This window comes from Balaenoptera ricei, chromosome 4 (assembly GCF_028023285.1).
Source record: "Balaenoptera ricei isolate mBalRic1 chromosome 4, mBalRic1.hap2, whole genome shotgun sequence".
In the NCBI taxonomy this organism is placed as follows: domain Eukaryota; kingdom Metazoa; phylum Chordata; class Mammalia; order Artiodactyla; family Balaenopteridae; genus Balaenoptera; species Balaenoptera ricei.
In genome coordinates, this window is record NC_082642.1 from 81034348 (window position 1) to 81051752 (window position 17405).

The window sequence follows — 17405 nt, forward strand, 5'->3', positions numbered from 1 at the left end:
GGGGTCAGCTGTGGACACAGGGAGGGAGAGTGCAGGGGCCTGAGTCTAGCCTCCCAGGGCCTACCTTGTACAACTCAGGTTCCCAGGAAGAAAAGGAGGCCGGTGCCTAGAGCAGAGGCTCTGCTTAGGAATAAGGAAAGGCCCCTTGGCTAGCACTTCGCCAGGGCTACATCCTTGGGAACTAGGGTGTGGTGCACAGGGGTGGGTGTTGCAGCAGCAGCAGTGTTTGGTCTGCAACAAAGCTCTGTTGAACCAAGGCCATTTTTGCCTTTTGGTTATTTTGGCTTTAACTCATCTCTTCAGGGAGAAATGGCTTCATTGGATCCTAGATTGTCAGAGCTGGGAGGGTCCTTTGGGATGAGGGGAAGGGAGTTGCATAGAGTCACAGGGAGCTGGGGGCAGAGTTGGTTCTAGAACCTGGTGTCTGACTTCCTAATTCACCATTCCCAGTCTCCCCACCCTGTGAGAGTGCCTGCTTCTCTCAGGCACTCTCACAGTTTGGTATCCAGCTCATGGTCGTAAGTGCATCACTATGGGACATGCCATAGACTAAGAACATTGTCTCTTTTATCTTTTTATGGGGAGGGGTGGGGATTGGGGTTGGGAAATGCATGGTAGCAAAGAAGCATGGAGCATTCGGGGGCAGGTGAAGGAGATGGTCAAGGTTGAGGGGAGCAGGGCACACTGATCAGCCCTAAGGCCCAGCCAGGATTTGTAAGAGAACGTAGTGTGCCTAGTAGACACACTGGCCTTCTGCTAAGTCATATTTATTGAGCACTTAGTTTATGCCTGCACTGTGCTACGTGCTATATGTATATTAACTAAATTTGATCCTCATCAGACTTTTATGAGGTAGGTAAGGTATGCCATTTCCATAATACGGACAAAGAAACTGAGGCTCCAAGAGGTGAAGTCACCTGCCCAGTGTTACAAAGCTAGTAGGTGATACAACCTGGATTCTGACCACCCTGCTACTCTGCTTCTTTAAAGAGAGTGAGAAGGGGGCTGAGATGCCCCCTTTATTGGCCAGTAATAGATGGGCCGAATGAGGTGCGTGTAGGGCAAGGGGCATCTTGCATCAGATAACTATCCTCTGCTGCTGACTGACCATGGACAGGTGAGGAACCGAATTCAATTCCTCATTCCGGTGACCCTCTGTATCCAGTCCTTGTTGTGGAAGATGTAGGAATACACTCCGTAACGGTCCTTCTTTCCGCAGTCCACACCCCAGGACACCGTGCCCACTAGGTACCATTGGCCTCTTTCTGTATCCAAGGTCGCCATGGGCCCTCCAGAGTCACCCGCACAGGCATCCTTCCCGCCTAGAGGAAGAAGTGAGGCAGGTTAAAGTGTCTCCTTCCCTAGCCCCAAATCCAGAGAAGCTGCTTTCTCTACTACAACTGCCTTGTAGTTCAGAGAATCAGGCACCAGGGGGCGCAGTAGACCATTGGACCCAGACCTGGACTCTCAGCTGTTGTGGGTCAGACCTCCTCAGACCTCAGTGATTTTAATAAGTGCAGGTTAGGACTCTCTCATTTCATAAGGCAAGAGCTGGGCTGGGAGAAAGGAATTATGGAAATTCCTTACTTAGCCCCCTTCTCTCCGATGCAGCTTCTTCAGTGGAATCCTTCCTCTCATGACCGTCCTCCCTCTCCCCCGCCTCACTCCTCCCTTTACGCCGCTACTCAACCTGCCAGCTCCAAGGTCTCTAGTCCTTCCACTGCCAGGCTCGGCTCCCCTCCCTGGCTGGTGGTGCCCTGTTGTACGTCGGCCTCTTGACTTACCTTCCTTCTCCCCAGCACAGATCATGTCTCTGGTCACTTTCCTCTTCAGTGGGGTATAGGCCTCCTGGCAGATGCGGTGGTCAACAACTGGGATTTCGATCTGGAACACAAGGCCACTGTCGGTCCCCACCCCTGGCTGAGGAGCCCTGCTGCTCTGACACCTCTAGAGCTGACTCATCCCCATCCCCTTCCTGGATGAGCCTGGGTCTGCCTTAGGCCTGGCCTCACAAACTACCTATGGTACAGGTGAAGGAACACTGAATGCAGAATCAGGAGATCCATGTTCTGGTACAGTCTTGGTCATGAACTTGCTGTGTGACCTTGCGCAGGTCATTTGCCCTTTCTGGGCCTCAGTTTTCTCATCTGTAAAATGGAGATAATAATACTTTCCTAGCACATGTATTATCTCAAATATGGCAGTGTATGCAAAACCTATGGGCAGTCTTCTTTTCATCACTCTTCCCATTATTGGTTGTGGGACCTGGGGCACGTAGCCTTCATCACCGTTTTCTCAGATCTCTGAGACTCTGTTTCCTTATCCGAATAATGGGAGTCACAATATTTGACATACTAATCACATAGAGTTGTTGCGCAAAGAGGAGATGAATGAGCAGATATTCTGTAAACTACAAACACTGCATAAATAGTAGGTGGTGTAGGGTTAGTGAGGCTCACTTTGCAGCAAGCATTCACTTACGTTCTCCCCCACCACAGTGTGAGCCTCCAGACACTCGGTCTGTATGTTGTGCATTTCTATCTCACATAGCTTGGAACGTGGTCAGTACTCAGGAAATGTTATTTTGAATTGAGGTGATACATTGATACATAAAGTAAGGTATTGTGATTATTATTGCCCTTGATTCAGCTTGGGGGTAAACGTTGGAATGGACATCTAGAATAAAAAGAGGAAACATATGAGTCTCATTCAGCCAAACCAAGAACTGAATGGGTCACACCGCCCCCAAAAGCACAACTCCTGTTGGCCCTTGCTGGGAGGGGACCAGAGGCATTCAGGTCTCTTTGGGGCCATGGCCTTCCCAGAGAAGTGGGGAGAGGAAGTCAGGCAGGGTGGTCGTGAGCACATGTCCTCGGCAAGCTGTTGAGTGCCTGACTGACCTCTCTCCATCGCTCGTGCATCATTTAAGTGTCACTTCCTCTGGGAAGCCCTTCTGTGCCCCTAAGACAAGGTCAGGGCCCCTGCTGTACATTCCGGAGCATCCTGCACCTCTTCCTCATTCCACTGATCACACTGATAACTACTTTCTGTCTATCCCACCTGACTGTAAGCCCAAGGAGGCCAGGGGCCAGATCTGTCGTCTTACCTCCCAGCATACCTAGTAGTTAATACAATGTCTGGTACACGGGAGGCACCAAATATACACTCTAGAGTTAATGATTGAAGGGCTAAATTGCTGTTGCCAATCCAGAATTTTAAAGTACGCTAAAATAATGCATGTTGAAGGGTTTAGAGACTAGCTGTGGCAGTCGTAGAACCTGGTAATGTCCGAGCCAGGCAGCTACTGGAGGACACCTAGTGTTGTCCCTGACTTTGCAGCTTGAGATAACTACACTGCGGTCTAGAGAGGCAAGATGACTCGTTTAAGATCTCGCAGCAGGTTACTAGGAGCCAGGACTTGGAGCCATGGCTCCTTACTCCTGGTTCAGTGTTCTTTTCTGATATGACAAGAATGTAAACTTCTAAATGCAACAGTCAAGTTCATTGCTGCAAGGACTGCAGCTCTCAAGGCCCATTCCTTGACCCATTCTTGGTTACTCTGTTATGTGAATCTTCATGATGTATATAGATGGATCACCTTTGGGGGTGTCCAAGCCGGCTGTTTTCTGGAAGAATTTCCATAAATTGAGACTTTAATAAGCTACAGAAACATTAAGCAATGTTTAGAGACTAGAGCCCTATGACATGTAGAACAAACAGATCAAACTAGTTGGGATTCAGTCTCATTTAACTTTGAAGGTGAGTTTGGGCCCCTGGTACCTCTCTCACCCACCACCTGCCGAAGCCTCTAACCCCCTAAGGGGCACTATGGTGCAGAAAGGTCTAATGCAGGGCAGAGGTGTCACCCTCTGAAGGGTATACATTGAACTTCACCTCCATCAGGGTCTCTGGGAACCTTTGCAAGAACTGCTTCCCCCAGCCACTGACGATGACCATGGCCCCTGGAGGAGAGAAGACACAGTGAGAGCAGAGAGGCTGTCTGTGGGGTTTTCAGAGGGTGGCATCTTGCAGCCCCATCATCCTCTGCCTGTGGAGGAAGGGCTGAGTTTGCCCCCTCAGAGAATGGCAGCATGGTGGGGAGGAAGACTGCTGGGTTGGAGGTTACCCACGACAGAGGTTTAGGCATTTGTTTCTATGAGACGTTAGCTGGTTTATTTGTTTTGTTGCCTGTTCTCTCCCACTCCCAACTAGCTTGGAACCTAGACTCCATGAGAGCAGTAATCTCATCTATCTTATTCGGCGCTGTATCGCCATGCCTACAGCAGTGCTGACACATAGTAGGTGCTCAATAAATAACTGAATAAATACAAAGTCCAGCTTAGTCCACAATATGCTATGTTCCCTCCCCTTCTGAGCCTCAGTTTCTCCATCCATAAAATGAAGAGGCTGGACTTGGTATTCTCTAAAACCTCTCCCAGCTCTGATATTCTAGAAGTCTATGAACTTGGCAGATCTCGAGGCAGTGTGGAAATGGGTTGAGCACTGATAGAACACTTATCTCTTCATTTGTAAAAGAGCCTGGATACTGAAAACAACATTGGGCTTTAAGTTGGAAGATCTGAATTCTATCCCCAGATCTACTTCTTACCAGCTGAATCTCGGGTAAGTCACTGTACCTTGCTGAGCCTGTTTTCTCATCTGGAAAATGGGACAATACCACCTCACAAGGTTTTTATAAGTAGTACATAAATTAATTAATGTAAATCAAGTGGCACATGGTAGGCGCATGGCATCTGATGAATCAGAGCCATACCTGTACCTTTCCTGTTGGCTTACTTCCCCTGAATACTTCTCAGGTTCCATTCAGCCATTTTAAAAAATAACTTCTTTGAACTAAAGGAGGTTATCTGTGACATGGCACCACTGAATTTAGAACAGGATGAAACAAAAGCCAACTGCCCTGGGTTGGACTCTCACTCTATATTGGATATGTTTGATTATTATTTCATTTAAACATCACAACCACCCATGGGATATTATCCCCAGTGTAGAGGGAAGGTCCTTGAGGTTAGGCAACTTCCTCGAGGTCACCCAACTAGGAAATGGCAGCATGGGGATTTGAGCCTGTGCTGGTGATTAAGCTATTGTCTCTCAGCTCCAAACGTACCCTTCTACGCTCTGCTTTGTGATGCTGCGAATGAGACTCTGAAATGGCAGATCTGCTTTGTCAGGGGCGTTCCTGAAAATAGGGGGCACTTCCAGGAAGGCTTGCCATTCCTGTTGGCATCACCCTAGCAACGGTTCCTCACCCCAGCAGCGGCGGCTGGTTCCAGCTATTCTCCCTGGCACCATCAGCACAGGGCCTCTTTTGCAGCGTCTGAGTTCCTGCTTCACAGGCCCCTGTCAAGCTTCTAGGTTCTATATCTCCAACTTCTTCTCTTTGTTTCTCCAGCCCCAGGAGTGGTGGTTTCTTCCTGCAAGTGCTATCTCTATTATCTCAGCATCCCCCTTTACTTCTCCAGTCCTCCAATACCCTATATTAAATTCTCTGTGATATAATAACTGGTCTGGTTTCTGTTTTCCTATCTGGACCCTGAACTGATATAGTGCTTGCAGTACTGATCAAGCCTGCCTGTTTACCTTGGAACCAGTTTTGACTCAGCTGTTTTAGGGGAGGCAGCTGAGGAATCACACAGACATGGTCAGCTGGCTCAGTTGGCACCAGAGCCCGAGCAATGCTGGAGAAGAAGGCTCTATGGAGGCACCAGGTGCTCTGCAGAGGTGGAATCACAGGTGGGGGTGGTACCTTCCTGCGATGGCCCCTGGGGCAGACAGATGGGCATCACAAAGTCATTTAGCACCGGGCTCTTCAACAGCTCCACCAGAGCCATGTCATTCTCAAATGTGTTGGGGTTATACAGGGGATGGAGGAAGATTTGTTTGACGTTGAGACTCTGTTCATTCTCATCTGACCGGTACCTCCAATGCTTGCCTGGGCAAGAAGAAGGCATGTGAGGCATGAGGGCAATGCAAGCTTAGAGGATAAGGTCACACCTTGTTTCCTGTCAGCCCCTGTCCCATTCAGCCCATGTTCCCAGCCTTAACCCTTATACTGCCCTTCATCTACCTTTTTCAAGGCATCCCATCCTACCTGCCCTTCTCCACATATTCTCATGGCTCTGACCTCTGTCTTTCTTCATGATCTGATCCCATTGCCTTATAATACTCATTCCAGTGCCCATTGCCATATGTCCAAGCCTTCCTTGCCTGGGTCATGTGTTGCCTCCCTCCATGAAACCTCTCAGAGTCTTGAGTTAGATTCTTCAATTAGAAATCTCTTCCCTACGAACTCCCATGCCCTTTATCTGTTCCTCTCCTATAGAACTTACTGCTTCCTACTTTATATTCGAGGTCTCTGTGCTCATATTCTATTCCTTCATTAGACTCTAAGTCCCTGTGGGCAGGAACTTGTGTAGTTAGATCCTGGCATAGTGTCAGGACATAAAATATGTGGTGAACTAAACTGAATCAGCTGGTGGTCTTGATTTTACAAAGGAGAGGGGAAGCTTGGATTGTTTGTGTATGATCCACTTGAAACCATGGATTCACAGAAGCCTGAAGCATTTTTGGAAATTATCCAGATGGGGCTCTTTACTATAAAAACTGAGGCTTCACCTTCAGTGACCTGCTCATGGTCCCACCACCTGAGAATCACAGCCTTGGGCTTAGATGCAGGTCCCTGGCCTCCAGTCCTGACTCTTCCTTCATCCCAGGCACCTTCCCTGATGATTGAGTGAGTGAGTGGACACACCCCATCCCCAGAACCACAGCTGGCTGCAGGAATCACCTTGCTCCGCACTCACCCATGATGATTTTGAAGGCAGAGGGGCTGAGCAAGTCCAAGCCATGTAGGGTTGCCTCCTCTGAATCCAGCAGTTGGTGAAGGCAGTGAGCCACGGTCACAATCCATTTGGAGCCTGAGAACAGAATTGTACACACACTCTGTCCTCACGGCCCCATCCTGCTTCCCACAGTCTCAAGCTGAGGGCTTTCAGACCTCTCCTCTCCATGGCACCCCTCTCCCTTGCATTTCACAGCCCCAAGGCAGAAACTCATATGATCCTAATCTGAAAATGGGGAGTCGAATCTGTGATTTCATCTGCCTTATCCAACCTAGGCCAAAACTGAATGTTTTAAAGATGATTTCAGGTCTCCCTTAAACCCATGGGGTTGGTGAGCTCCGGACAGCCCAAGGTGTCCACAAGAAACTTCTTGCTCACTGGCTGCCCCTCAGGCCTTGCTGCTCAAGGTGTGGTCCCTGGACCAGTAGCCTCAACCTCACCTGGGAGCTTCCTGGAAATGCAGACTCTGAGGCCCCACCATATGTCTACTGAATCAGAATCTGCATTCAGTAGTAAAATCTGAGGATTTTAATAAGATCTCCAAGTAATTTCTATGCATATTAAAGTTTGGAAAGCATTGTTGTACGTGGTTCTTCTCAATTTTGGGTGCACATTTAGAATCACCCGGGGAATTAAAAACAAACAAGCAAACAAATCACCAAAAATAGTACCTGGGCCTGAAGCCAGACCATCTATGTCATGGGAGTGAGGCGCAGGTACAAATACACTTTAAAGGTGCCCCCAGATGATTCTACTGCCCCCAGGGCTGAGAACCACTGCTCTGATCCAAACCTCTCATTTTATAGACATGGATTCTGAGGCCTGGAGGAGAGCAAGGATGTCTAGGGCAACTCTGCAGGTTGGTGGCAGGGCCAGGGCCAGACCCTGGGTCTCCTGATGGTCAGCTGAGCACATCTCTTGCATCTTGGCTGTCTCTTTCCCTTGATGGACAGGTTCCTGCCCTTTGCTCAATATAGGGTCAGGCTTCGGTTCATCCTTAAGGTGGAACAGGTGACAAACCCATAAATAGCTGAGCCCAGAGACATGCTGGGTTGAGCCAAGCAGAAAGAAAGGCACCAGGGCTTTGGGGTGGGGTATCAGGGCCAAGTACAGAGTCCAGGGCAGAGTCCCTTTCTGGAGCAGGTCCCAGGCTCCCCTGGGCCCTCTCAGGAGCAGCTATGTTCTCTGGCTACTGGCTTCTGGATAGAGCTCCGCACAGGCCGCCCTCTTTTCCCTGGTGGCATTTTTGATACCTGTCCACAGCCAGGGGCTGTTGGCTAATTTTCCAGGTGGGTAAAGTGGGATGAGGTACCCAGATTAGGGAGCGTGCCTTGGAGTGGGGTTCTGGGCCATTTAGATGAACCTAGGGTATGCAGTGGTGAGTCCAAAGACGTGGCTTTGCCTCGCAGCTCTGCAAATACTGAGTCCCTGAGCCAGAACCCAGGCTTTAGGGTGGGCACTGAGCGGGAGCTTCCTGTCTGTCCCTCAGCTCCTTCCCCGCTGCCTCTGCCCTCTCCTGCCTTTCCCTCCCTCTAAAAAACTAGACAACAGAGGAGGACAGAGATTCTAGACAAGGAGAGCTGTGGGGAGGGCTGAGTAAGTCAGATCTTGTAACTTGGCTGAGGGTAGAGAAGTGGGAATAAACACTCAGTAGACACAAGTGAGTGCTGAACATCATTGAACTGAAACACTCAAGGCTTCAGAAAACGAATCTAACTCTTAAAACCGTGGGCAGTAATCCATCTATTTACTTACATTCTAAGAAAACCAGAAATGTCTTTGCTCCCTTCTGCTCTCCCTGCCGGCTCCTCCCCTCTCTCTGCTTCTCTTCTGATGCTTTCTTTTCTGGGTCCTCCCTGCTTTTCTATGCCTTTCACAATTCTCTCTCTCTGTCTCGTCTCATGCCCCACCAGTTTCTCTTCCTCTGGTTGTATTTGCTTCCTTTCATTTTCCCCTTAATTTCTCTTCCCTTCCCTCTCTAGTTCTCTCATACGCCCTCTGTCTCTCTGTCTCTTTCTCTGTCTTTGTCCTTGTCCTTCTAACCCCTCTCTCTGTCTCTCTGCCCCTTCTCATTCTTGGTCCTCTCCCCTGCCTGCTCCCCACTGGGCTCCCCTTTAACCTGTGCTCACTCTCTGTGCCCCTTTGGGAGGCCCCATAGGGTGAGACCACTCATCTTTGTGTTTGTGGGAATATAAGGATCAGACCCTCTGCTGGGTCACCATCTCACATATCTCAGGATGTCCAGACTGCAGTCTCACCAGAGCCTGCGCCTCCCCTCGGGGATCCCCGTCTGGGAGCTGTCCTCACCTGAGTGTACCCTGGAGGAGGAGGGTGGGTCAGGGCGAGGCGAGACCGGCAGCCCCGGAGCTGCCCAGGCAGAAGTGGACCCATCCATGCCTTCTTCCTCTGTGATAGGGTCAGGGGGACTCTAGATTGCTATTAATTTTTATTATGATGTCAGAGCTGGGATGGACCTTAGATCATTTGGACTAAACAGGCAGGAAGGGCCATCAATCATTTCTTCCCTGCCTTTGCTCCCACTCCCAATTACGTTCAGTCCATTACAAAATTCTGACAATTCTGTTTCTCAATGGCTTTGAATCTGCCTCGTTTCTATTCCTCATCCCCTGTCCTTTTTCTGAGGCTAATGACTTCCCTCCCCACTATTGCACTATAGCTGCCTCACTGGACTCTTGGCTTCCAGATTCACCCTTCTTTCAATCCATGCTGTCTCAGGAGAGAACTTTCCAGAACGTGCTTATAAACCTGGAGCAGCATTCAAGATAAGATCTAAATTCCCAAGCATGGCATTCAAAGCTTTGTAAATCTCCCTTCTCTGACTCCTCCAGGGTGGGTTTCCTGGTTCCCCCTGGTCCCATGGCGCTGGCACACCATCACTTTGAGCCGCATGTAAGTGCCTTGTGTTGTAATCCATGTTTAAGGGTCTGACTCCCTCACCCTTCTCAGTGCCAGAGAGTGACCAGGGCTCGGGAAGTGTTGTTGGCTGAAGGAGCCAGCTAGAACAGAACACATGTCTCCTGGCTCCAGCTAAGGTTTCTTTCTACCACTTTGTACTTCTGGGTCCCGCTACTACTGTGGAAGATTCTCAGTGAAGAAATCTTGTCAGTCTCCAGGAAGAGGGTCAGGTCCCTTTCCTTCTACCCTACCCTCTAATCCTGGGTTCCCCACCCCTTCCACCTTCTCCTTACCTAAAAGGGAGCCCCCGCAGAAGGGCTGCCCATTCAGGTGCGACAGCATGGCAATCCATGGGGTGGTGCCCTTCTGGGCTGGGCGTCCATTGAAGATCCTGGCCATCAGATTCCGGGAGAACTTGGGGATCCCACACACTGCAGCCAAGGGAGGGAGGACAGATCACACTCTGGGCTCCATCTTGCCCTTTGCCAGAGCTACTAGCACATCACCCTCTGTTAGGAACATCTGTTATTTTTGATTTCCCAGCATCCATTGCTCCTTTCAGTAACAGCATCCCAATTTTCCTCTGGGGCCCACTCTTCCCCCATTTCTTGTCCATATAGCCTGAGTTGCAATGATCTTACCTCTGGTTCTAGGGGTAGGAATGTGACCCAGACCTGACTAATGAAAGCCTCTTATACTCTGGTCACAGCAATTGCTCAGAGATGGGAATGTAACCCTGGCCAGGCCAATGAAAGCCTGCCTTGGGAATTTTGCTAGAAGGTCCTTCTCTGCTGGGGTTGCTAAGCTGCTGGCTATAAGCCTAGATTTGCCAAAGATCACTTCATGGAAAGTTTGTAGAAAAACTTGCTACTAATGGAAAAACCAAACCAAACCAAACCAAAAGACATCCTCCTCTCCATCTGCTCCCTCTGTAAACTTTCTTCTCTTCAGAACTAATTCTGGGCTTTGGATCTCCTCACTTCCAAACTTTTGGGGACCTGGCTTTGAGGATTCGCACTCATCTCCTCTGTCTTGCATCTCTCCTTTGTCTATGCCTCCAAAACATGATCAAGACCTCTCATCCTAAAAATTAAATTTCCATTTTCCCTGATTCTCATTCATTCCACAGTCTCTCCCTCTCCTCTCTTCCATAGTCAAGCTTCTGGAAAGAGGAGTTGACACCCTGTATCCACATCCTTCCCTGTCCTTTGGAGGTGGATTCAAAAGAAGAAAGTGCCATGCTCCACACAAACTTGGACATAAAGTGGCCATTTGAATATTTAATAGATCTGTAATCATAGATGGAGATAGAATGACTCTGGGCCCATAACTGGAACTTCAAAGATGATATTTACATGTATAGGAGAACACTATTTCTGAGATTTTATTTCACGTATTCTTCATCTCTAGGAAATCTCCTCGCCTTGTGGCTGCCCGCTGTTAAAGCTGGAGCATCTGTTATTTTAGGTGAGGCTGGATACAGCTTTGACTTTTGGAAGAGCAAAGCAGAAGCCAAAGTCTGGAAATACAAACCCATTTGAAGAGTCAGACTCTGTGGTAAGAATAAAAGATTTGTAGGTTTCAAGGAAGCAAAACCTGGAGAACTGAGCATATAAACCACAGAGAAGGGAGGATGTAAGGGCAGTGTGCTATCTCAGGAAAGAGATAAAAACCTAGGGAAAGCCTGGAGAGAGAAAGAGAAGGAAGGAGGGTGTGGGAGGGAGGGGGAAAGAGAGAGAGAGAAGAGGGAAGGAAGCAGGAGAAGAAAGAGGTGGTGGAGGAGGAAGAGAAGGAGGATTAAGGACGAGGAGGATAAAGTAAGAGGGAGGGAGGGTTAAGGACTTCAGCATGAGCGCGGGCCTGCTCCCTGGATCCTCTCTCAGAGTTGACAGTAGAGACCGGGTCCCAGCACCCAGGGAAGTCCAGCCTGGAAGCGTCCTCTGGGCTGTCCTGGGTCATTTGCACTGTTGATCACTTTATCCTTCTTGACACGTTCCCTCCTTGGCTTCTGCAGCTCCTCTCTTCCTGTGTTTCTGATTCCTCTTTCTTGTCTCTTTCTTGGGGTTTCTCTTCTCCTCTCCATGCTGTCCATGCTCGTGTTTCCCTTTTTGAGTCCTCAGCCCCCTTTTCTTTTCTCTTCCTGTAGATAATGCCATCTCCTCCCATGCCGTCATACCATTTAGACCCTGATGAATTTCAGATCAGTGTCTCTAATCAGCCCTTTCCTCTGAACTGATCCTTACGTCTCCAGCTGGATTGCACATAAACTCCTCAAGCACAGAAAACCCAAGTCCCGGTCTCCACCCTTCACCACCCATCTGTCTCCCCTTTGTTATTCCAGATGTCTGTTAACGTCTGCACGGACTGCATCCTCGTTGCCTCCCTCTTCTTCAACACCCGTATTTAATCAGCCACTAAACTGGTAAAAAAAGTCACCAGAAGACGCAGAGAGTAATGTCACAATGTGCTCTCCCTGCAACCTCATGACACCTGTGTCTCAATATGTCACAACATAAAGTCCAAATATCTAGAGGAAAGTAAAACTCTGAAATGTAATAGAATACAAGACATGATAATCTTTGAAATCAGCTACATATAAAGTATAAGGCATAATGTAAGATTCTTTTAGCTCTCAATAGTGTAAAAAGCATGACAGTTTCATTATGATACAAACCCCAAACAAAGGCAAACTAGGAGCGCATTGTATGGGGAGCCCTCACTGACAGATTAGCTTGTGTCACTCCACACCTCTGTGTCTGCACTGTTTCACACGATGCCTCTACACCAAGCCCTGCCCAATACACTACTTAGACGTTTTCAAACTCCCTCTCACGCCCACATCTGCAGTGTCACGCCCACATCTGCAGTGGCACGCCCACATCTGCAGTGGCACGCCCTAGGTCCCGGGGGTTTTCACCGCCTCTCTCCAGAATGGTTGCTGCGGTTTCCCAACCGCTCTCTCTAGCTCGGTCCCTCCCCCACCCCTCCACTCTTCACAGCATGCTGCTCGCGCTCCAACCTGCTGATTCAGAATTTCCCATGGGTGAGACCCAGGAACCTGCATTCCTAACAAGCACCCCAGGTGATGCTGATATACCCCAAACTAGAGAATCACTGGTTACAGGACACAGCACAAACACAGAATGACCTTCGAGGCTCTGTCCGCCTTCCCCTCATCCCCTCTGCCCCCACTCTACTCAGGGCACACTTTCCTGCCTGATCTTTGTCCCCTCTCCCCTTCTCTCCCATCTCCCAGTGCGTTCTTTGTAACCTCTCTGGAAAGCTATCCAGATCCTCTTCAGCTGTATGAACCTCCCCCTCCTTAAGTTCCCGAAGTACTGCCATCTCCACTCCTCTAATGACGCTAATTCCCTTTGTCTGTGTGAGACCTAGGTGCACACGGTCTTGCCTTGCATGCTCATTCGAGCTCTTTGAACTCAAGGAATTAAATGGCAGGCACTTCCGTGATGGAACGGGCAGCCTTTGAGAGGACACATGTCCGTAACCAACTCCATTCCTCATCACCCTTACTTGGAAGATGTCCAGGTGACAAAAATTGTACTTTTCCTGCAATGGGAGAGATTTTGTCTTAATGAGGGGCCAGGTTTTCTTCAAAAAGTCAAAACAAACAAACATCAACAATAAGCAAACCCCAAAACAAAGGCTGTTGGTTATCCACAGAGGGTTTATTTCCACTTTAGTCCCCTGACGGGAGAAACGGAGTGCAGAGGAAACTTACAGAGGAGTGAAGCTTGTGATATAAAATATACAAAATACAGTATCCTCTACATGCACTGTTCATACACATAGGAGTGTGCTTCCAGGACCCGATTGGAAAAGTGGACGCTTCCCAATTGCTCCCTTGGAATCCCTCTCAGGGCTTCTTCTTTCTCTGATGGAGAGTCCCCAGGAGAGCGAGCCTGGGGAGAAGGAGGATGATCAGCCCCGTGAGGGCCAGGGAGAGGCTGCTGGCATTGGAAGCACCGAACGCTGGAGCTGGAAGGACCCCGAGGGGGATCTGATGCCTTCCTTTTACAGATGGGGAAACTGAGGCCCAGAGAGGGAAAGTGACTTGTCAAAGGTTACACAGCCAGTTGGGGGCAGAGCTGGGGCTAGAACCCAGGACTCCGGGCTCTCCCTCTCTTCTCACTGTCTTTCACGGGCAAGTCCCTGCTTCTCTTGGCTCTGGCTCCTGGAAACTGGAGGACTGGATCCCTCTGGATATCCACGCTGGGTGTGTTCTCTGTAGAGCTCAGACCGCAGACACGCTGGGCAGTCTGGTGGGATTGGGTCACTCCTATGTCCTGAGCCCTCCTTCTTCTGTTTCCCTGTCCAGAGGTACAGCAGAGCATGGTGTGAGCCTTCTCTTTCTCCAAACAATCCAGTTGAGTCTTCACGCCCGAGGCTGAGGCTCAGGTAGCCTTTTCAGATGACACATTTCAAGGCTGGAAGGTTGCTTCGTGCTCGCCTGGAGTGTCAGGTGTGGACACCCCTGTGGTCAGCTGGTATTCGGGAGTGACGTATGGGTCCCAGTGATGTGTTCTGAGTTGTTGGTAGGAATTTAACGGGGTTGGGGAGTCTCCCGCTGCCCTTCTCCTCCCCCCAGTCACCACAGAGCTCCCCAGCTTTCTCTTTGTCCTTTGAAATTCCTTTAACAGGGAACAGAAGGGATAAGGCTTGGACTGCAAGAAGTTTTGGGAGAGAAAACCCAGGGACAAAAGTACCACAAGGCATTACACTCGGAGAGAGGGGCCTCGAAGTGTCATCCCCGTCTCCCCAAACCTGAGGAGTTTTCTGCTAGAACGTACCCAGAGGGCAAAGCTGGGAGAATACACGGACTTAGCTCAAGGCAAGGAAACATTTTCTAACAGTCAGGTCCAAGCTCAGTTACGCCAAGAGTGAGACCAGGACCACTGGGTTTGACAAATGACTAGGAGTGAACGAGGCCCCTGGGGTGAGCACTCAGGAGAGGAGTAGGGGGGTACTGGCCCCAGTCTAGCTCCCTCACTGTACTGCGGGGAGAAGGAGGCCTGGAGAGGGGAGGGGACTCAGCCGGGGCCAGCGACCCAGGTCTCCTGTGCAGGGCCTTTTTCCTGTACCACACTGCTGCCTCTCAGGGTCCCAGGGGCTGTCTTGGGAGGGTGGGAGCAGCGTGGTCCATCCCACCGGTCACGTGAGTAACATGGAGCGTGCCGTGTTTGGGAGCGTGCGGTGCAGCCTCGCTCGGGCTGGCCAGGGCAGGCGCCCCGAGGACGTCAGGCAGCTCACCGCTCCACCTGGAGCTCCCCCAGGCCCCGCGGGGAGCCTATCTGCCCCCACACCCAGTCCACGTAGTTGGAGACCTTGGTGTAGACCCCGTACACCTGCTTGCTGCCACATTCTTCGGGGCCCCCCCAGGACACCAGGCCTTGGGCCACCCAGCGCTGGCTCGAGTCGTCGAGGACGACAAAGGCGCCGCCGCTGTCCCCCAGGCACGTGTCCTTGCCACCCTCGTAGTAGCCGGCACAGAACATGTTCTCTGTGACACTGTAGTTGCCTGACCGGGACTCGTAGCTAGTCTTGCACTCGGCGTGCGGCACCACGGGTAACTTGACGTACTGCAGGACGTCTGACAAGGTCCGCGTGCCACTGCTGATGATCTCGTCCACCGTCACGTTAGGATTGGAGATGCCCCAACCAGCTACCAGCCCCAGCATGTGGGGTGCCGGGCCTTCGGGCTCGGGCCGCGGCAGGCACACGGGCATGATGTGAGGCCCCAGGGGCACGGGCTCCCGCAGCTGCACCAGAGCGATGTCGTGGTTGTAGTTCTGGATGTCGAAGTCCGGGTGGAGCACCACTCGGGCGGCCGAGCTGTTGACAGCCTCCGATTTGTCCCGCACGTCGTGCAGACCCAGGTAGACGGTGACGTGCTCCTTGGAGACCGGTGTCACCGTGTTGTCTCGGCGCTGGGAGCGCAGCACGTGGGCTGCCGTGAGGATCCAGGACTCAGAGAGCAGGGCCCCGCTCCCAAACCACTTGTCATTGGGCACCCTTGAGGTGTCCTCCACCACGATCAGGGCCTGCCATGGGAAGAGGCCGGGCTCTGCATTCCGGCCCCCGATGATCCGCTTGACTAGGTTTGGCAGGGAGCGGGAGGGCTGACCACACACTGTAAAGAGAAGGAGGGGGCGGGGACAAGAGACAGAGATGGGTCAGGTCAGCCAGGTGGAAAGACCCTCTGAAAGAAATGCACATCTCACCCACTGTAGATTATGCCACCACGGACCCTACTCTACATAACAGAGCCATGCTAGCCTGGGGAAGCTCCGAGTGGGGTCATCTTTGGCCTAAGTCTTTCTAGTCTGGCCCATCTGTAGTTGGACCCTTCTGTAGCCAGGGCCGTCTATGGACCAGACCTTTTTATATGTGGGCCTTCACCATCCTGAACCATTCCAGCCAAGATCACTTGTGGCCTGGATCATCTTTAGCCAGGACTATCTCTAGCAGTGGTCACTTTGCCCCTTTCTTCCCTAGAAAGCCATCTCAGAACCCAGATGTGGTCCATGCTGTAGGTACTTAGAAAACTTCTGAAAACCACAGGTCAATGGCTTTGAGAGATGGAAGGAAATTAAAGTACTGTCTAGCAGGTCACAGCAAACACTGGACCGGGAACTGAGACACCTGGGGCCTTGAACTGGCTTTTCTCTCCTCTGTCCTGTGTTACTCTGGGTAAGGAAATTTCCTTCTCTGGATTTCAATTTTTGATCTGCTAAATAAGGCAGTTGGTCAATATGATCTCCAAGGATCCTTAAAATTCCAAATTCCTTTGATTTTTATTTCATTTGCCCTGGTCACCCCCGTTTTATAGGTGAGTAGAACTCTCCAGAGGTTAAATGACTAGCCCAAAGTCACATTGCTATTAAGTTGAGTAGCAGGGCTTAACTAGATTCTAAGGTGAATGTCTTATCCCTGTATCCCACAGTGCCTCATTACATATAAAGATTTTCTTCTCTGGCCTAAAGGACACATGATGTGAAGGGATGCCCAGGGCATCCAAGGTTAGGGAAAGGTGGCATAATCTACAAGCAATGATGCATAGGCTCTGCTCTACCCATCATTGCACCCGGGAACCCTGTAGTACCTTCAGGGAAAGAAGAAAGGTCTGATCAAACTTCGTTCTACCGAGTTGTACCCCGAGCATGCACACGCACCACCAGCCTCCTGTAGCCAAACACCTTTGGCCCATGAGCAGAGGGTCTTCAGAACCAGCCCCCCGCTGCCTAAGAACAAGCTCCCAAGGGCCCCTCCCAGCAGGGTGCTTAGGTCTGGGGGCTAAGCCTGGTATGAGCGTGGACCTCCTCCTGGTTGCAAATTGCCAGGCTACACCCCTTGGCCTGGAATACTTTCAGCAGTCCTTTAAAGACCAAGGAGCATTTGAGTTTTCTTGGCAACTCTGAGAGGTCAGGCTTCCAGCAACCTAATGCTTTTCAGATGCTCTTCTTCTGGATGCCAAATGCTTCTTACGTGATCCTGAGGCACCCTGCTGTTCACCCCAGGCCAGACGTGAGCTGGTTTTTGCTAACTGTCTGTGGCAGGCCTTTCAGAGCTGAAGGCCAGACTCCCAATTATAAGCAGCAGCCTACAAAG

General features: G+C 50.5%; 2 protein-coding genes across 2 annotated transcripts in view; both read right to left on the minus strand.

Annotated features, from left to right (window-relative positions):
• Window positions 1–1131: 1131 nt before the first annotated feature.
• On the minus strand, window positions 1132–11871 carry LOC132364373 (mannan-binding lectin serine protease 1-like). Its single transcript, XM_059919972.1, has 7 exons — window positions 11679–11871; window positions 10073–10210; window positions 6825–6938; window positions 5768–5953; window positions 3895–3962; window positions 1785–1884; window positions 1132–1322 (listed from the first exon to the last, which is right to left on the minus strand). Exons 1-7 carry the CDS (start codon window positions 11869–11871, stop codon window positions 1132–1134), a joined length of 990 nt encoding a protein of 329 aa, XP_059775955.1.
• A 3034-nt stretch (window positions 11872–14905) lies between these two features.
• Window positions 14906–17405, minus strand: part of LOC132364716 (mannan-binding lectin serine protease 1-like) — a 39989-nt gene continuing 37489 nt past the window's right edge. Inside the window, exon 10 of the mRNA XM_059920753.1 lies at window positions 14906–15927. Coding sequence (XP_059776736.1) covers window positions 15044–15927 — 884 coding nt within the window. The 3' untranslated portion in view covers window positions 14906–15043. The remainder of the gene's footprint in view (window positions 15928–17405) is intronic.